The sequence below is a fragment of the Castor canadensis genome, chromosome X (genome assembly GCF_047511655.1).
Source record: "Castor canadensis chromosome X, mCasCan1.hap1v2, whole genome shotgun sequence".
NCBI lineage: Eukaryota > Metazoa > Chordata > Mammalia > Rodentia > Castoridae > Castor > Castor canadensis.
This window is the reverse complement of record NC_133405.1, coordinates 35,593,291-35,614,979: the sequence shown is the minus strand read 5'-3', so window position 1 is coordinate 35,614,979 and position 21,689 is coordinate 35,593,291. Positions and strand designations below refer to the sequence as shown.

The 21,689-nt window shown below is 40.7% G+C and overlaps 1 protein-coding gene across 1 annotated transcript; it reads right to left on the bottom strand.

The window, feature by feature from the left end:
• Positions 1-923: 923 nt before the first annotated feature.
• Positions 924-18,873, bottom strand: Steep1 (STING1 ER exit protein 1). Its single transcript, XM_074062607.1, has 7 exons — positions 18,687-18,873; positions 16,175-16,292; positions 5,841-5,882; positions 4,019-4,157; positions 3,267-3,356; positions 2,643-2,735; positions 924-1,106 (listed from the first exon to the last, which is right to left on the bottom strand). Exons 1-7 carry the CDS (start codon positions 18,808-18,810, stop codon positions 1,044-1,046), a joined length of 669 nt encoding a protein of 222 aa, XP_073918708.1. The 5' UTR covers positions 18,811-18,873; the 3' UTR covers positions 924-1,043.
• Positions 18,874-21,689: the final 2,816 nt, after the last annotated feature.

Sequence of the window (21,689 nt, the reverse complement as noted above, 5' to 3'; positions counted from 1 at the left end):
CATGGGTGTGCAGGTGCCTCTGGAGTAACAGTCTTTTGGGTATATCCCCAAGAGTGGTATTGCTGGATCAAATGGTAGATCGATGTCCAGCTTTTTAAGTAGCCTCCAAATTTTTTTCCAGAGTGGTTGTACTAGTCTACATTCCCACCAACAGTGTAAGAGGGTTCCTTTTTCCCCGCATCCTCGCCAACACCTGTTGTTGGTGGTGTTGCTGATGATGGCTATTCTAACAGGGGTGAGGTGGAATCTTAGTGTGGTTTTAATTTGCATTTCCTTTATTGCTAGAGATAGTGAGCATTTTTTCATGTGTTTTCTGGCCATTTGAATTTCTTCTTTTGAGAAAGTTCTGTTTAGTTCACCTGCCCATTTCTTTATTGGTTCATTAGTTTTGGGAGAATTTAGTTTTTTAAGTTCCCTGTATATTCTGGTTATCAGTCCTTTATCTGATGTATAGTTGGCAAATATTTTCTCCCACTCTGTGGGTGTTCTCTTCAGTTTAGAGACCATTTCTTTTGATGAACAGAAGCTTTTTAGTTTTATGAGGTCCCATTTATCTATGCTATCTCTTAGTTGCTGTGCTGCTGGGGTTTCATTGAGAAAGTTCTTACCTATACCTACTAACTCCAGAGTATTTCCTACTCTTTCCTGTATCAACTTAAGAGTTTGGGGTCTGATATTAAGATCCTTGATCCATTTTGAGTTAATCTTGGTATAGGGTGATATACATGGATCTAGTTTCAGTTTTTTGCAGACTGCTAACCAGTTTTCCCAGCAGTTTTTGTTGAAGAGGCTGCTATTTCTCCATTGTATATTTTTAGCTCCTTTGTCAAAGATAAGTTGCTTATAGTTGTGTGGCTTCATATCTGGATCCTCTATTCTGTTCCACTGGTCTTCATGTCTGTTTTTGTGCCAGTACCATGCTGTTTTTATTGTTATTGCTTTGTAATATAGTTTGAAGTCAGGTATTGTGATACCTCCTGCATTGAAGAAGCGATTTTTTTTTTCCTGACCTAAGTGCTTGCCTCTAGTCTGAAAGGTCCTGGTCACTTGAACTGGTTGTCAATCAGGGTCCCCTTCATTTTTGCTTTCTTGGCCTCCAATTCAGCCTGGAATGGGAAAAAGAAAAAAAAAAACAAAAACTGTTTACATCACAGTAAACTCTATTTTTCCTTCCTTATTCTGTCTCCAATACTCTCCCTTCATGCTTATTAAGTATACAAACTAGAAGTAGTTCTAAAATCCTTATGTGTATCTAGCAACTGTTTTCCAAACTTTCTAATATTAGAGAACCTAGAGAAAATGATACTTGTAAGCAAAACATATTTGTAGGTGAATATACAAGGTGAGGGCCCAAGACAATGTAGAGATTCCAGGACCCCAGCACCTCCCAAAGGCTCAGGGAATCAATGTCATGGCACACTAGTATCCTACTCTTGGCAGAACAGCAAGAACACCATTCCAAAGAAGTGCTGCTTAACTGTGTGGTTCATGAACTGTCTGATCTGCCCATGCAATGTACATACAAAAACTGAGAGTAAACACTTAGAAACTTTTGCATCAATTTAACAGAATTGTAATAAGAAAACAATCTAATAATACACATTGAGGCCAGTTCCTTTTCTTTTGTGTTTTACAAATCACAAAATTGGAAATCAAAAAAAGGAAACACTGGCCTTTCATCTTAGAAAGTTTGAGAAGTACTGCTCTAGACCACTATGGCAAGGTAAAACAGAAACTGGGCTCCAATTCCTACATCACCAAAACTCCACTACAGTCATTAGAAGAAACTGGTATACGCTGTTGTGTATGCATGGTACTGGGGATCAAACTCAGGGTCTCTTCTTTGATATACAAGTGATCTACCACTTGAGCCACACACCCAGCCCTTTCATTTTGGATTTTGTTTTTTTGAAACAGGGTTTTGCTAACTTTGCCCAGGCTGGCCTTGAACTTGTGATCCTCCTGACTATGCTTCCTGAGAAGATAGGATTTTATAGACATGTGCCACCATGCCCAGCTACTGATATATCTTCTGATGAGGTTCAATGCAGTAATGTCTGAGTTTAATTAAATACTGTAAGTTATTACCAAAAAACTAAAACTGTAGGCATCACCATGTATAGAGGTGCCATGTTCTAAGATGAGCCCATGAATAATGCAGAAAACTACTACTGCTTTAAGAAGCAATGACCACAACTGAGGGCGTGGCTCAAGTGGTAGAGTGCTTGCCTAGCAAACAGGAGGTCCTGAGTTCAAACCACAGTACTGGAAAAAAAAAGAAAGAAGAAAAAGCAGCAATGACCAGCCCCAATTCAGGTTAACACCAAGGTAGAATTATTGTACAGCATTACATCATGAAGAGCATCCAGAAACCATGACCTTTAACTCTTGACCTTTAACCAAAAGTAGTAGACTAAAACATCCCCCTACTTAGGGCTATCTAAAAAGTGGGCCTAGACCCTGAAGCCACTGCTATAGAGCAGGGTGTAACAAAAGTCACAGGCCAGGGTTAGAAAGCTGGCAGCCAACTATCTTAGTAACTTCCAACAGCTTCCTAAAGGATTCCCCTGCCTCTAGATAATGGTTCAGAACAAGAAATCCAAACTAGGAAGCCCTGCACCATTCTACTCCATGCCACTCACCAGCTCTTGCAGGCGCCTCTTACTCATGCCTTTGCGCTCCAGTTGTTTTTCAATCACTTTGGCATTCTGTGCATACGAATCAGCAACTTCCCTCTGAAGGAAAAAGAAAGTGTCCTCAACCCAGCACTCTCACCAAAGGACTACAAGGAAGACCATAGTAGCAATTTATACCGTTCAAGCCAGGAAATCATAACTAAAATGGCAGGCCTCTTCACTTCCAATGCTTCATTTTTTCAAGAATCTGGAGTTCAGGTTAACGGAGATCATTCTTAAAATTACAGATAACACCTCTCCAAAAACATCATTCTACTGAGGTACCAGAAGGGGAATTGCTGCTACTGCTAAGAACACACTTATGGACCATCAGAGCTGGACTAGCGGGGACCTAAAATCATTCAATCTAGTAGTTTTTAAATTAAAGAAGGATAAAGAGAATCCAACTCCTTTGTTCTCATTTTGCAGATGTCCCTGAGATGCAGGAACACAGGCACTAGCCCGGTGTCACAAAGTTTTTTTTTTACTAGCAGAGCAGGGTCTGAGAGCAAAGTCTCTAGTTGTTCTGCTATGCAGGCACTCTGGCTCTGGAGTCCCCTTCCTCTCCCATCCCCAACTCCAAGCACTTACAGCCTCAATCTCTTCTTCCTCCTCATCAATGGTAGACACAGTTACAGAGCTGAACTTGCCCATGTCTTTAGTCCGTTTGGTCATCATCACCTGGAGTAGCACAAAGAGGAGCCAGGCTAATTTCACTATTTCACTCTCAGAAGATCCATAAGCCGTGTGTGTGTGTGTGTGTGTGTGTGTGTGTGTGTGTGTGTGTGTGTGTGTGTGTGTGTGTACACGTGTATGCACACACATGCCTATGTGCAGGATTGTGGTATACCTGCCTCTTTGAGACAGGCTGACTATTTAAAAGTACCAATGCTTTCATTTACACTATATTTTTGTAACATTTGCCATCAAGGGGTTTTTAAGTATATTTTAAAATTAGCCTAATTCATTCTTTGTTTAATTATTCACACTGGAAAAAGAAGCAATTTTAAAGGAAAATGAAAACCATACAATTTCTAACCTTACTTTCAAAGCAACTGTAGGAAAGAAAAAAACAAATTATAGGTGTTACAATTATGTAACATCTGCTTATACAAAAAAAATAGCGCTCTTTAAATAAAGAATGTGGCCGTACAGGGAAGTTTTTTTGTGCATTATATCCTTATTTTAAAACTTGGGGGCTGGGATATAGTTCAGTGGTCCCTGCCCAGCATACACAAGGCCCTGGGTTTGATCCTGAACATGGCAAAGGAATCAAAATAAATAAAAATTGGGACTAAATCTACAGCTATTTCAAGTAGTCTGTCTCCTTCAATAATAATTACCTTTTTAGGAGGCTCTTGTTTCTGAGTGTATATATTTGTTTTCCCAAAACCCTGGCCAAACTTCACTACTGCTCCATCCACAATGAAGGTCACGGGAGCATTCTTCGGCTGGGACTGGTAGAAGAGTGGTAGTCCACACCTGCAAAGGCACAGTGAATTGCTGGGAGGCCTCCAATTCCAAATCCCCAAACAATGATTTGCAAAGTGTGCTTAGGCTCAGGGAGTATTTTTGCTTGTGGCATAAACTAATGATTAGCTCTTGATAAGATTCACTTAGGGTGCTTGTTAAAATTGCTGATCAGATTTCTAGGTTCCTCCCAGATCCTGATTCAGCAAATGTAGGGGGCCTAGGTATTTGTCATTTTAATCAGCATCCTAAGTGATTATTGTCATTACACACAAGTTTGGGAAATGCTGGCCCATAGTACTGATTGCTTTGCAGTCCAAACTGCTACCATTCTGCGCAGGTTAACTGGCTTGGGTATTTTGTTTAGTTTTGTTTTGCAGCATCAAGGGGAGTGTAAATGCTCCACTGTTGTGGTTGACAAACTAAACTCTGTAGTAACTGCCACTTTCTTTGGCTGGCCATTATTAAGCTTTTTAAACTAAACAAAGTAGACCTATAAGACATTATAAACCAATTTCATCAATCCAGTATGGCTGAGAAGTAAAATGTCTTCTTTACCTATTTTCCTCTGCTTTAATTCTGCTAGTGTGAGTCTTCCAAGACAAGGTGGAACTTTCTGTAGGTTAATATTATAATTTTTACTTTAATTAATATTCTTTAAACTAACATTCTTAGATTTATGGCCCTATGTTTTATAAAGATATCTGCATTAAATTATACTGTTACATTTACCACATGATCCAGCCAATTCCATTCCAGGAAAAAACATATGTTCACACTAAGATTTATACCACAATAGTCACAGAAGCTTTATTGGTAATAGCCCAAACCAGAAACAACTCAAATATCTTTAATGGATGAATGGATAAACAAACTGATACCACGGAATACTACTTGGCCATAAAGAGGGAAAAATTATTGATATACATGACAATTTGGGTGAATCCCCCAAAAGCATTATACCGAGTGAAAAAAACCTGTTGCAAAAGATGCATGTTGTTATGTTGTACAACACACACTATAGAATCTACAAAAAATTTTAGGAAAGGCAGCTAGTGGAGTTACTCAAGTAGTAGAGTGCCTGCCTAGCAAGCATGAGGCCCCGAGTTCAAACCCCAGTACTGACAAAAGACAGAAAACAATGAAAAAATTATAGGAGAGGCAAAATCATAGTGACAGAAAGCAGTGCTTACCAGGAGAGAGGTGGAGAAAAGGGATTGGCTGCAAAGGGCACATGGAGTGCTGGGAATGTTTTATATCACAGTGGTGGTGTTATTACATGGCTATGTTTTTTTGTTAAAACTCACCAAGTTGTACACTTAAAATATTTTATCCCAGATAAATTACATCTCATTTTAAAAAAATTATACCATGTTAAAAACTCATTTTTGCCTGGTATGGTGGCTTATGCCTGTAATCCCAGCTTCTCAGGAGACTGAGGAAGGGGGACTGAAAGTTTGAGGCCAACCCAGGCAATACAGTGAGTCCCTACTTCAAAAAACCTTTCACTTTTTTATGGTCAGCTAGTCGGGGATATAACTTTGACTAGTGTCTTTGAGAAACATACTGGTATTTGAAGGCAGTCAAGATTATAGGATAGAGACATATCAGAAAAATGTAATCAAATAATTATTTTCCTAACACATTATGCCTCTATTTGCCTATGCTTGGAGAAACAGAACTATTAATACTTACTTTGCACACTTCTTCCTGTATTGTCGTTCAATGCCTTCAGGCCTGCACAGAAAATAGAAGGTAAAAAATAAAAATGTAGGGGCAAATCTCATAACCAACTGACCTTACCACCTTATTTCTTCACTTCACTTATCACTCATCATCACTCATTCCCTCATATTAAAAGTTCAAATGTTTATTACATAGATCAATTGGTTACACAGTGTATTAGTTTTACAGCTCCAGCATTCCTTCCTTCTTTCAACAAGTATTTATTGAGCCCCTAATATGAATCAGGTACCTCTCTAACAGAGGAGGAACAAGGGGAGCAATATACTAGTCATAATGGCAATTGGAGTTGTAGTAAGAACAATAATAACAGCAGCAACAACTAACAATAAGCCTACCTTATTACGTGTAGTGTTGACCAAGTGCAGTCAAACAATTAAAAAATCAAAATAAATTTCAGAACCAAAAATTTTAAATTCCTGTGCATGTATTATGCAGCTTAGTTGGTGGGGAGAAGCCCTCAGTCAGTCCGTTGTGTTTAAATCATTGTGTGATCTGCTGAGTGTTTCCCCGCCCTAAATTTTGGGAAAATGTGTCTCCGCAAGAGCAAATGGTGCCCAAAAAGCAAGGTAAAAGTTATGGTAATCCTCCCAAGATGAAAAGGGCACATAACGTGCTAAATTTAACTGATAAGGTGAAAATCTGAGATTTACTGAAAGGCAGCATGCCTTTAGCAGAAGTTGGGCAGCATCATGGGAGAAATGAATCAAGCATGCACAGAACACTAAAGCATCCTGAGTATCTGCGGGTTTTCCTCAACGGTGGTCTACTTGGAACCAGACAGCCATGGATACCGAGTCCACTGCACATAGCCTTCCATATCCATGGGTTCCACACCTATGGATTCCACCAACCATGGATCAAAAATATTCAAAAAATTATGCTACTACTAAGTATCTACAGACTTTTCTTGTCATTATTCCCTAAACAATACAGTATAATATTTATACAGCATTTACACTGTATTAGATATTATAAGTAACTTAAAGATTATTCAAAATATAGATGAGGGTGTGAGTAAGTGATATGCGAATGCTAGGCCATTTTATATAAGGAACTTGAATATCTGTAGATTTTAGAACACACAGGAGGTCCTGGAAACTATCACCCACAGATAGATATGGAGGGATAACTGTCTACCTTTTCCTATATGCCAGGGGCTACTCTAAAATTATTCATGAATTAACTCATTTAATCCTTATAACAACCCTCAGGGGTAGGTCATATTATTAGTCCCATTTTACAGATTAAGGAACCTAAGCAGAATTACATGATCTGCACAAGGTCATAGTATTAGGAAGTAGAAAAAGTTGAATTTCAGCCTAGGCAGTCAAGCTTGGGAGCCTACACAACACTGCCTTAGATAACCAACATACAGATAAAATCTCAACTCCACCACCGACTGAACAGAAACCTGGGATCATCCTTTTTTTTTTTAAGAGGTACTGTGAGTCTCAAGTACTCTACCACTTGAGCCACACCCCCATTCCTTTTTGCTTTAGGGTAATGTGTGTGTGTGTGTGGTGCTGGCATTTGAACTCAGGGCCTACACCTACTCCACTAGCCCTTTTAAGTGATGGGCTTTTTCGAGATAGGGTCTCACAAACTATTTGCCCAGGCTGGCTTCAAACCATGAGCCTTCTGATCTCTGCCTCCTGAGTAGCTAGGATTACAGGTGTGAGCCACCAGCACCGGTTTTGCTGTAAGTTATTTTTAAGGTAGGGTCATAAGTATTTGCCCAGGCTGGCCTGAACCAGAATCCTCCTATTTATGCCTCCCATGTAGCTGAAATAACAGGTGTGTGTGACCATACCAGTTTATTGGTTGAGATGGCATCCTGCTAACTTTTTGCCCAGGCTGGCCTTGAACACAGGCCCAGCCTGGAACTCATCTTTGATTCTTCTCCTTCCCTCATTTCTCACACTTCCTTCATCAGCAAATCTGATTAATTTAATCTCAAATTTTAAAAAGCAAAAGATCAACTGGAGTGGCTTAAGCAGTAAGAGCACCTACCTAGCAAGTGTAAGGCCCTGAGTTCAAACCCCAGTGCTGCTGGAAAAAAAAAAGCAAAAGATCTTGAGCCAGGCATGATGGTTTATGCCTATAATCCTAGCTACTTAGGGGGCAGAGACTGGGAGGATTCAGGCTCAAGGCCAGTCCAGGAAAAGGTTCGAGAGGCCCAATTTCAACCAATAAAAAGTTGGGTGTGGTAGTGCATGCCTGTCATCCCAGCTATGTGGGAAGCATAAATAGGAGGATCATGGTCCAGGCCAGCTCAGCATAAACCCAAGACCCCATTCAAAAAATAGCTAAGTCAGGCGCCAGTGGCTTATACTTGTCATCCTAGCTACTCAGGAGGCAGAGATCAGGAGGATTATAGTTTGAAGCCAGCCTGGGCAAATAGTTTGCAAGACCCTATCTTGAAAACACACCCTTCACACAAAAAAAAGGGCTAGTGGAGTAGCTCAAGGTGTAGGCCTTGAGTTTAAACCTCAGTATCACACACACAAAAAACCTGAAAAAAAACTAAAGCAAAAAGGGCTAAGGATGTGGCCCAAGTGGTAGAGCACCTGCCTGGCAAGCACAGTCCTGAGTTCAAGCCCCAGTATCACAAAAAAAAATATATATATATATTTGCATATATGTACATATATTCGTATATATGTATATATATATTCATATATATATACTAGATATATAGATATAGATATATTGAGATATATCTATATATAGAGAGATCACTACCACTATTATCATTTCCTGGACAACTGTAACAACTTCCAGATTGTTCTCCTCACTCCCCACCCTTTGTTTCAATTTTTAAATAGTCAATATATACACATAAGTATAAAATGAAAAGTAAACCTCCTCCTCACTTGTTCTCTACCCATCACTCAGTTCCCTTCCCAGAGGCAAAATGTTTCTGGTATTTTGTGTTCATCCCAGGGACAGAGTACTTTTTTTTCTTTTGGGGGTGAGGATTTAACCTAGGGCCTTTACATACCAGGCAACAGCTCTAACTCTGAGCTATATCCCCAGCTGTGGTACATAATGGGTTTTTTTCCCTTTTTTTAGATGAGTGTACCATACCTTACACTGTTGTTTACCTTTTTTAATTAAAAATGTATCTTGGGGCTGGCAGAGTGGCTCAAGTGGTAGAGCACCTGCCTGGCAAGTGCAAGGCTCCAAGTTCAAACCCCAGTATAGCAAAAAAAAAATCTGAATAAAGAGTTGCTTCAGGGCTGGTGGATTGGCTCAAGTGGTAAGAGCATCTGACTAGCAATGCATGAGGCCCTAAGTTCAAATCACAGCACTGACTTCCCCCCAGTAGTATAATTATAGCAACATACTGTAATAATATTTGTGTGGTCTCTTTCTTTCTCTCAATATCTCTTGTACTCTATTCACTTTTAAAATAACAGAGTTGCTTCACTTTTCTTTAGGAGAAAGCAAAGATTTATTAGGACACCATGGAAAGGGGATAAAACAGTGGTGGCTAGGCAAAGGAGCATAGTACCAGCTGCTTCATTCTTTAGAAGATTTGTACTGTATCCTTTATTTGGTGAACCAAAATGTCTTCCTGTTGGAAACATTCCTAAAAGGGTGTACATTTTAAATTCTGGTAGACATTGCCAAATTACTCTCTATAGAACATGAACCAATTTACACTCTCACCACCTATGTATTGAGGATTTTGTTTCCCTACACTTGTCGCCAACACTGTATGCTATTTAACAGCCTCCCTGACAATCTCACACATGAAAAATGAGGTCTCAACAGGTGTGGTGATAAGGCAAGAGGATTATGAGTTCAAGACTTGACTGAGAAACAGCAGACCTATCTCAAAAAGAGGGAAAGGGAAAAGAAGGGAAAGGGAAGGGGGAGAGGGGGAGAAAGGGAAGGGAAAGAAAACTTGCATCTCATACTTTGCATTTTAAAGAGTGGAGTTCCACGTTTCCATAAATTTAATGGACATTTGTATTTTTGTGAACTGTCAGTTCATATCTTTTGTCTAAAGTATCTGGATGTCAACAGACAAAAATATATTTATATTATAGTTGAGACTTGCCAGTATTAAGGGTCCTTGCAGCTGGGTGCTGGTGGCTCCACCTATAACCCTAGCTGCTCAGAAGGTAGAAACTGGGAGGATCTTGGTTTGAGGCCAGCACAGGCAAAAAGTTAATGAAATTCCATCTCTACCAAAAGCTGAGCACAGTGGCACACACCTGTCATCACAGCTACTGCTGGAAACATAAATAGAAAGATGGCAATCCAGTCCAGCCTGGGCAAAAAGCAAGACCCAATCTCAAAAATAGCCAACACTAAAAGACCGGAGGCATGGCTCAAGCAGTAGAGTGCCTGCCTAGCAAGCACTGAGTTCAACCCCCAGTACTGTCAAAACAGGGAGAGATGGGTCTTGCAAATATTTCTTCCCCAGTTTGTCATTTGTCTTTAATTTTTTTGCAGTCAAAGCAAACTTTTTTTTGGTATGTGTGTATGTCATACTTAGGGCTTCCTCACTCTGTGTTCATATCTAAAATAAAATTCTAACCACTTATTCTAAAATCTGCTTCCACTACTCTCTCATTCCAAATCATTCTCTAAAGAGAGGCAGAGTAGCTTCCCCAGACAGCTAGAATAAAATGTAAACTCCTTACCTATCAGTTGGCCTATCAGGCACCAACTGAGTACACAATTAGGCCTCTGCACCAATTCACACATCATCTCCCTCCCTCCATATGCACTGGCCACCAGTCTTCCTTCTGTTCTTTGAACAAACATGTATTTTTTTCCAATATCTGACCTTTCACACACAACACACATGCTCTTCTTACCATGTTACCATGGCTGCCCCATTCTCAATTGGTTTTGGTCTCACTTCCTATGTAACCTGGTCAGAGGGGTCTTCCCTGACCACCTTCTCTAAGCAGATTTCATGTCATTCTCTATATAAGTCCTTTGTTTCATTCGTATGGCTTTCCATAATTGTAATGACTTAATTTTTCTGTGTAACTCATTTTCTGTCATCCCATCCACAAGATCAGAAAATAGACCAGAAATAAGCAAAGTACTAGACAGAAAGTAGATATGCATAAACAGTGGCTGAATGAATTCTTTTAAGAATTCAGTTTAATGAGGAAAATTATAATCAAGGAGGTAAATTCTTCATTAAATTTTTTGGTGGTGGTACTGGGGTTTGAACTCAGGGCTTCACACTTGCTAGGCAAGTGCTCTACCACTTGAGCCCCTCTGTCAGCCCAGGAGGTAAGTTCCTAAATGGAGGGATGTGTACAGTGTAATGGCAACAGAAATACGAGCACTAAGTCTGTCTGAGGCAGTCATAGAAGGTTACACAAGGAGGTGATGTTCAAGCTGACAGTCTCAACAGAAAATGGTCTTTCAAGCCTGGAAGAGTGGCTCAAGCGGTAGAGCACCTGCTTAACAAGGAGGAGGCCCTGAATTCAAACCCCATTACTGCCAAAAAAAAAAAAAGAAAGAAAAAGAAAAATTTACATTTGGATGGAGACCTGGCTCAAGTGGTACATTATCTGCCCAGCAAGTGCAAGGTCCTAAACTTTTGGCCCCAGTACTGCCAAAAGAAAAAGATCTGTTTATCTATGCAGTGTTTAATAAAAATATTTCTTGGGCTGGTGGAGTGGCTCAAGTAAAGCACCTGCCCAGCAAGTGTGAGGCCCTGAGTTCAAACCCTAGTACCACCACCAAAAAAAAAAAAAAAAAAAAACCCCACCATATGATACAGCAATTTAATTATTGGGCAAATAACCAAAGGAAATAAAATCAATATGTTGAAGACACATCTGTACCCCCATATTCACTGCAGCACTATTCACAGTAGTCAAGATGGAAACAACGAAATGTCTACCGATAAACAGATGAATGGATAAAGAAAAAGTCTTAATCTCAGTCTCTCTTCTCTCTCTCTCTCTCTCTCTCACACACACACACACACACACAAATATTATTTGTCCTTAAAGAAGAAAATCCTACCATTTGTGATAACATGGAGGAACCTGGAAGACATTATGCTAAATGAAATAGCCAATGCACAAAAAGGGAAATTTTGTATAATCTCATTTATTTGTGGAATCAGAACTTGTCAAACTCAGAGAAGCAGAGAGTGGAATGGTGGTTAACAGGCTCTGGGGTGTGAGAAATGGAGTTGTTTAATGGGTATAAAGTTTCTGTTATGCAAGGCGAATGAATAAATTCAGTATAGCAACTATAATTAACAATACCGTACACTTAAATTTGTTAAGATGGTAAGAAACAGACTTCTTGCCAACATTAACACTAAGCTGTCACCATGTGAGTGAGCCTCCTTGAAAGTGGAACCTCCAGGCCTGATCAAGACTCCCTAAATGACTCTACCATGGTCCACCTCTTAACTACAGCTTCATGAGGGACCACAACCACCAAGCTAAGCTTGCTCTTGAACTCCTGACCCATAGAAGCTATATGAAATGATAAATGTTTATTGTTGTTTAAAAACCATCAAGGGAGCTGGGTGCCAGTGGCTCACAAAAATAGCTACTCAGGAGGCAGAGATCAGGAGGATCGGGGTTCGAAGCCAGCCCAGACAAATAGTTCAAGAGACCCTATCTCAAAAAAAAGAAAAAAAAAAAAAACAACCCTTCACCAAAAAAGGACTAGTGGAGTGGCTCAAGTGGTAACAGTGCCTGCCTAGGAAGTATGAGGCCCTGCATTCCAACCCCAATGATGCAAAAAAAAAAAAAATTCAAGGAAATGAACATGGACACATAGGCCAAGGCACTATCACGTGGAAACTTCAGGCCTGGATTTTATCCTGCTCACCAGCAGGTTTTTCTTTTTTTTTGGCAGTGCCAGAATCAAACCCAGGGCTTGTACATGCTAGGCAGGTGCTCTACTACTGAGCTATATCCCCAGCCGCTAACCAGGATTTTAAAATTTCTTCTCCACAATGATCTCTAAATGAAATCATGGAAGGGGGCAAACCTTAATGGATTGGGCTGAACTCTTCCTCAATCAGAGCAGTTTCCTGCCATCAGTCTTATTTGTTTATACTTCTGGGTAAGAATTTCACTGAAGAAAGTCATTTAAGGGAAGTGAAGCAGGGGACTGACCGATCGTGCACTTTATATAACTTGGGCAGACGACAGACTGGAGGAGAGCAAAGCTAGAGGCAGAAAAACCATGTATAAGAGGCCACTTTAATAGCCCAAGCAAGGGGCCTTGGAAACTTAAATGATGGCAACATAGCAGGGCTGAACAGGAGACAGCTATGAGAGAGGTGGACAGTACTTGGTGAGTGACTGGGGGAGTACAGAAGATGATGGGGGTGAGGATGTATGAGACAAGGAGAGACTGACTCTCATTTCTGGATGCAGCCACTCAATGAATCATGGTGTCATAGGAGAAGGAAAAGGAAGGACCTGAACTTGGATCACAGTAATAGAGACGAGAATGCAATGATTTCAACACAAGAGCGTCCTCTCTCATATACAAGAAATCCAGAGGAAGGCAGTTCTTGGCAACGGTTGAGACCTAAGGATAGCATGACAAAGGCTCTGCAATTCTTCTGGTGTTTCCTTCCCAGTCCCAGGATGGCTGCTAGTGCTCCCATCATCATGTTGGTTTTCCAAAAAGGAGAACAGGTTAAGGGGAGACAAGGAAAAAGGGCTTTCCTCAGAAGCTCCACCCAACAACTTCTACTTCCACTCCTTTTGCTTGGAAGAAGCTGTCACAATCAGAATCTTAGTTGTTGAGAAAGGAGGCTGGAATTTGTACTCTAACTTACAGACACTAGAATATAAGAGGGTATAATAGAAGAGTTTAAGGCTGGCCATGGTGGTTCATGCCTGTAATGCCAGCTATTCAGGAAGCTGAGAAGGATGATAGTTCAAGGCCACTCCAGGCAGAAGAGTTAATGAGATGCCATCTTGATCAATAAGCCAGGCACAGTGGCATGCACCTGTGGTCCCAGCTAGGAAAGAGACTATAGGTAAGATCACGATCTGAGACCAGCACTAGACAAAAATGTGAGATACCCACCTGAAAAATAACTATATCAAAAAGAGCTGGGCATAATTCCAGCTTCTTGTGAACCTTCACAAACATCAAGGAAGTCAACAGCATCAAGGGAGGCATGGTCAACAAAGATACAGACAGAAAAGCACCCACTGGATTTGCAACTAGGGAGTGGGAACAGAAAGAGGGCAGGAGGGATGGCAGTGTCAAAGGAGGATTACTTTGGAACAGAATGGCCCTGGGGCATGTGCTCAGCAGACAGCTGTTTTCAGTAACTGGCGCTTCCTATATACTCAGAACAGCAAGAGCAGACCAAAATTCCACCATGAGGGCTGGGGCCTTGGTGCATGTGGCTTAGCAAGTAAAAGGCCCAGTACCTCTAAAAACAGATTCCATCCTGGTCAACAGAGGAGCACACTGAGCGGGCCCTTGGAAAGGCTGTTCATGACTGGAGCAAGGCGGGAGTTTACATGGCTGTGGGAAACTCTTTAAGAACTCTGTAGCTCAACAGTCCAACACGGCCAGAGGCCCTTGGCCTGGCACTAAGGCGAGGCCTAAAGCTAGCTCACCTCCAGGGTGTCAGAGTGGCTGGATTTCAGGGTTTATACTTCAGTCTAGTGTCACCCCAGTAGTTTTCTGACCTAGTGATGATACCATCTAATTTATGGTGTCAGATTACTTTCTATACTAACTGAATAATACATATTAACTTAATATATAATATTATATATGTAATTATACATAAATATTATATATAATAAATATCTGAGTGGTCCTAAAGATAGCCAGTTGATAATTTTCAAAATCAGAAACCTAAGGGCTGGGGACATGGCTCAAGAGCTAAAGGCCCTGAGTTCAAACCCCAATAGTGTCAAAAAAAATCAGCAACCTAAATAATGGATAAAGACAAAGCACAAGAAAATGGATTAGCATTAGATAGGACATGGTATCTACAAATCTTCCCTATACCATAACAGTATTTTCCCAATACTTCCGGAAGGACCTTCCTTTGCAAATTTCCTAAGTTTTATAACCTGTGCTCCCAGGTGTATCTCGTACATAACCAATTTTTCTCTTTAGCTGCTCAATTCTAGAAGCCCAGTTGTCATAATGGGGCTGGTACCTGATTTGTTACTAAAAGTCACCTAGTACTTTATTATAGCAGCTCCAGCATACTCCTATACTGGTATATTCCAGACTTCTAGGACAGTACCTGGCACATAATAGTTCAGTAAATTAAATATTTGCTGAAAAGTGGATGGATTTAATTCCACAGGATTGTGGCATTTAGCACCTGTTGTTGGCCCCTCTCATACCCCCCTGTAAACACACACCTTGAGACACTCTTTTGTTTTCCATATCAGTAGGTTCTCCTGGTTCTGTTCCAATTCTTTTCTCTGCTTTTTAAATCTTCAGTCCTCTCTTTTTTTCTCAGAAACTTTGAAGTATATTCAGTCCTCTCTTCTTGTTCCACACTCTTTCTATGTAAATTTATCCCCTCCAAGCTTTAACTTCCTAATATAAACCAAGGATTCTCAAATTGAACCACTTCACTCCCCTGCTTAAAAAAGAAATGGAAATAGCCACAATCTTTTGGAGTCTTTTCTGACCACCATTAGGGCAAAGTGACCCACTCCCATCTGTTTTCCCATAGCCTTTTTGTGTGTGGCTTAAACTCAGGACCTACACCTTGAGCCATTCCACCCGCCCTATTTTTGTGAAAGTTTTTTTCGAGATAGGGTCTCTCAAACTATTTGCGCAGGCTGGTTTCAAACCTCGATCCTCCTGATCTCTGCCTGCTGAGTAGCTAGGATTACAGGCCCTCCCATAGCCTTTTGTTCACACGTGAATTTCTTTGTCACAATAGGTAGCCTGTTCCCTCACTGTGCCGTGAGCTCTTTCTAAAGACCGTGCCTCATTCATTCACAGATCCAGGACCTAGCTCAGTGCCTGGCACATGGTATGCTCCAAAAGATTACAAGTTGAATAAACTCATCCAAACCTGTAATTTACAACCAAATGACAGCTACCAAATGACAATGGAATTACATCTCAGCACCATTTCAACAAAGCACACACACACACACACACACACACACACACAAAGGATTCTACTGCATAATCAGAAAATAGAGAACTACCACAAATGTCAAGTACTGGGCCCAACTAGATGATCTGTTCAACACTAGATTTAAATTCTTCATAAACAGACTCCAGCACAATAGTAAAATACTAGTCAGAGACTATCAATTCCCTACCTCCGAAGATACGTGGTCTCCTCATCTTCTGTGTTACAAAACTTGTGGGCATGTTTGGCAGCATCAATCACACGGGATCGGTCCCGGGGCCTCATGGGCAGTTTCTCTAACTGACAATCTGAAGGAATGGAGAAAAAATTGGTTACTAGAATCACTGAAAAATTTCTTAAGCTAAACATAAGTTTTCAGTGAGGCCCTTAGCACATTATTATTAAGCCTATTACTGAATTCTCCAACTAAAAATTACTTGGTATCATGAAACCTTCATTTTGGTCCCAGCTCTCTTATTACCCTGGTCATTTTTGGCAAATCTCATCCTCCTTCAGGGACTTTTTCCTCATACATACATACACATATAATTTTATTTTATCGATTTTGTATTTACTCTTTTGAAAGATGAATGGATTAAATTATCCCAATGTTGCAATTTCAGGTTTCTCTGATCATTAGTACATTGGTTCATGTTATAATGCATTAGACTGAGAAGAAGTAATAAAGCAAGCATGTTGGAAAGCCTATGAAAAAGACAATGGAAAAAGTGAATAAGTATTAAGAAAAAAGGGTATATGGTATGATGTATATAGTGTGCAAATGACCCAGCCTAGTCAGAGGAGTTTTAATCTGAAAACGCATATGAAATAAATCAGGTACAGTTATAAAGCAGACAGAAAATTGGTGCAATGCAAATTAAGTAAAGAAAGGATCATAGATAAAGTCAAGTGGTCAGAGTGGTTGGAGATTAATGATGTGGAGAAGGGGGTTAGAGAACACTAATTTACACATTAGCTCATTTACTCTTTTTTGTTATTGTTGTTGGCAGTACTGAGGTTTGAACTTAGGACCTCCACCACTTGAACCAGTGCTTTCTGCTTTAGATCTTCAGATCTTTTTCAAATAGGGTCTTGCATTGCATTTATGCCCAAATTGGCCTTGAACCACCTTCATCTCAATCTCTACCTCCTGATTAGCTAGGATTACAGGTGTGAGCCACCTTGCCCAATTTATTTACTCTTTGCAGGAGTACCACCTACTCAACAGGGAAGAGTACAAGAGGAGCAATTGGAGAGCAGGAAGCAAGGGATCATGAATTAAATTTTAAACATAATATTTGAGAGGCCCATTAGACCTCCAAGTGGACATGTTGAATAGGCAAGTGGAATTTGAGGATAGGTGCAGGCTAATGGTGAACAATGGTGGGATAGCAGAAAATAGGTGGTATTTAAAGCTTGGAAATGGTTGAGATCACCTAGGCAGCAAGTACACAGAGAGAATAGGTGAAAATGCGGAGCTCTAGAGCCTTGAAATACCCAGAAGTCTGAGAGGTTAAAAGGAGCTGAAAAGAGCTAAAAACACTGAAAGGAATTAAAAATCTGAGGTAGGAGGAAAATGAGGAGTGTGTGGAGTCTTGGAGCCAAATAAAGAAATGTGTTACAAGAAAAATGGAGTGATAATATCTCAAATTTAACTGAAAGGGGGATTAAAATGAGCACTGACTAGGCATGGTAGAGCACAGCTGTAATCCCAGCACTTGGGAGGCTGAGGGAGGAGGATGCTGATTTCAACACCAGCATGGGCTACACAGTGAGACCATGTCTCAAATAAACAAATACAGCACTGACAATTGACCACTGGAACTGGTAACATGGAGTTCAGTTAGTAATCTTGACAAATAAGGTTGACATGGTGACGTACAAAGGAAAGTCTGCTCCAAGTCAGTCAAGCGACAGCCAATATTGGAAACTCTTTAGAGAAGTTTTGCTATAAAAGCAGCAAAGAGATGAGGTTATAGCTGGAGGGAAATGTGGATCAAGAGAGGGTATTGTTTTCATTCTAAGATAAGAGGTACTACAACATCTTTTTCTAGCAACAAAGGTACAGTTTGTAGAGCTGGTAGTTTTTGTTGTTTTGTTTTTGGCTGTACTGGTGTGTGAATTCAGTCACGGCCTCGCGCTTACAAGGCAGGCATCTGCCACTTGATCCACTCCACCAGCCCAAGTTGGTAGTTTTGTAGAAAGTGGATTGAGAGGGAGATGCAGTATTTTTTCTGAAGGAGGGTTTTAATTTGAAGGAGGTCTGGATAGAGTCACAAGGTTAAGCAGAAAACAGGAAAAAATGGCTTTGTACGAAGCAGGAATGCGTACGGGGGGGATTGTGACGGTAAGGAAAAGCCTACCAATCTTCAAGGAGAAATCCCAGCCCTCAAGAACCCGAAGTCTGCCAGGCTCTGCTGACTCACGCCTGTGACCCTAGCTACTCAGGGGGCAGAGATCGCTGTTCGAAGCCAGCCCAGGCAAATAGTTCGCGAGCCCCTACCTCGAAAAAACTCGATACAAAAAAGGGCTGGTGGAGTGGCTCAAGGTGAAGGCCCTGAGTTCAAACCTCAGTATAAAAAAAAAAAAAACCAGAAGCCTCAGTTCAAGAGCCAGTACTTCCAAAGACAAAAAAAAAAAAAAAAAAAAAAAAAAGACCCGAATCCTCGCTCCCGGCGACGCCCTCCGTCCCCACAACTCACCCAGCACCAGGACCATCTGGCCGCACAAACAGTAGTAGACGTGAAGTGGCTTCTCGCCATCGTCATACTCCTCGCGGTCCCGGGTGTCAGAGCAGACTACCGACCGAGACACTACTTTCGGCATAGTTTGGAAGAGCGACCAGAAAACTTGACGGCGGGCCACAGAGTCGCACAGAATGACGTCACCGACGCGCGCTGCGTCTTTTCCCTAAGGCAACGTTTGTCACGTGACCATGTAGCGTCATAAACTTCCGAGTGGCGAGTCAGTCTCTGATGCTCCTGGGCGCCGGAGTCGCCCGGAAGCTCCTTCACCTTGGCTAAGACTACTTTAGTTGCGACATCCTTAATTGTTCTATACACTCGTGAATATTTATGATACACATTTGCATATATGTATATGTAAAACCTGACATAACAAAGGACTATACAGTACACACTATATATATGCATAATACTGATTTTAGGTGTGCCTCTAAATTTTTTTTTTGTTTTCTTAGTGGGGCTGGGATTTGAACTCACGACTTCGTGCTTGAGCCACACCTCCAGTCCATGATTTTTATTGTAAATCACGGTATTCAGGATGACTGCCTAGAGGCATCTTCTTTAAAAAGATATAATTCACACCCGGGCTCGGTGGCTTACACCTGTAATGGCAGGTATTCTAGAGGCACCGATCAGGAGGTTTGTGGTTCAAGGCCAGCCTAGGCAAAAATTTGTAAGACGCCCTCCCCCACCCCCAAACTCAACAACAATAACAACAAAAAAGCTAAGCATGGTGGTGTGCCTGTCACGGAAAGCTTCATGGGAAGAGTAAGTAGGAGAATGACAATCCAGGCAAATATCATGGGACCCTATCTCAAAAATAAGCAAAGCTAAAAGGTCTGGGGGTATGGCTCAAGTACTAGAGAATTTGCCTAGCAAGCACAAGGCCATGAGTTCAAACCACAGTGCAGCCAAAGAAAAACAAAAGATAAAACTCACCTTACATAAAGTATACTATTTTAAAGTGTATAATTCCGTGGGTTTTAGTATATTCACAAAGTTGTGCAACCATCGCCATTATCTAACTCCAGAATATTTTAATTATCTCAAAAAGAAATCCTACACCTATTACTGGTTACTGCCTAACTCCATCCCAGTCCCTGGCAACAATTAATCTGCTTTCTATGTCTATAGATTTGCCCATTCTGGACATTCCACGTAAATGGAATTACATAATATGTGATTATTTGTATGACTTCTTTTAACAAAATGTTTTCAAAGTTTAGCCATATTGTAGAACTTAATCCCTTTTTATGGTTGCATAGTATTTCATTGTATGGATATTTTGTTTATCCATGCATTAATTGTTGGACATTTTCCTTGTTTCCACTTTTAGGATATTATAGACAATGCTGCTATGAACATTAGTGTACACGTTTTTATCGGGATAACTACTTTCCATTCTTTTGAGTGTATACCTAGGAGTAGAATTGCTGGGTCAGATGGAAAGTCTATATTCAACCTTTTGAGGAATTACCAGAAACTGCACAATGTTACATTCCCATCAGCAATATATAAGGAGTCTGATTGCTCTACATCCTTGCCAACAATTGTTAATGTCTGTTTTATTTATTTTATTTATAGTTTTCTTTTTGATGGTACTTGAGCCATGCCTCCAGCCCTTGTCTGCTTCTTTTTTTGTTTTTCTATTTTAGCCATCCTGGTGGGTATGAAGGGTGTGAAATGGTATTTCATTGTGGCTTTTTTTTTCTTTGAGTACTTTCTGTACAGTACTTCTTCCTGACAGTATTGCTACTTTGTGGTATCCTGGACACACTATTCGTTTCTTTTCTTTTTTTTTTTTTTTTTTTCGTGGTTCTGGGGTTTGAACTCAGTGCCTCACACTTACTAGGTAGGTACTCTACCACTTGAGCCATGCTCCCAGCCCCTCACTGTGGCTTTGATTTGCATTTCCCTGATGACTAATGATGTCAAGTATCTTTTTTTTTTTTGACGTTACTGGCATTTGAACTCAGGGCCTCATACTTGCTAGGCAGCTGCTCTAACATTTGAGCCACTCCACCAGCCCTGTTTTTGTGTTGGGTTTTTAAGATAGATAGGGTCCCTGAACTATGTGCCTGGTCCTGGTCTCTGCCTCACAAGCAGCTAGAATTACAGGCATGTACCACTGGAGCCCAGCTCATGTATCTTTTTATGGATTTCTGGCCATTTGTATGTCTTCTTTGGAGGAATATCCATTCAAATTCTTTGCCCATTTTGAATTGGGTTATTTGTCATTTTATGGTTGAGTTGTAAGAGTTTTTGTGGTGCTGGGGATTGAATCAGGTCCTCACAATTGGTAGGCAAGAACTCTAACACTGAGCCACAAAAGTTCTTGATGTATTCTGGACCCAAATCATGTAAATGATTTACAATTACAGGGATCTTAAAAATCCTGTTCCCTCCACGTATAAGAGGGCATCTTCCACTCTTCCTTCCCAACCCAGAAATGCTCAGAATTCTCTTTGTGGATGACAGGTACCTGGGGCAATTTATATAGGATACCTTCAATAATCCAAGTGATGGCACCAAAATAGTGGATTTTTAACAGAGACTTTAGTGAAAAGAGCAGGACCTTGTGACTAGAAGTTTGCAAGATATAAAACCATGGGAATTTAAATCAGTTTACTGTCCCTTGAATGAATTACATAAAGTATTAATCATTCTTTTTTGTGTGAGGCAAGATGTCCCTATGTAGCCTAGGCTGGCCTCAAACACATGATCCTCCTGCCTCAGCCTCCCAAGTACTGGGATTACAGGTGTGTAGCACCACACCAGGCAAAACTATTCTTTATGTTTTGTTCTTTGAGGTGCTGGGGATTGAAACCATGGCTTTGTGCATGCTAGGAAAACACTCTGTCACTGAGCTACACCCCCAACCCAAGTAAAGTTTAAGAGAATTATCAGTGTAAGCCTTGGAGAATCACAGTGCTGGATCATTAGATCTCAGTCCAAAGTTTT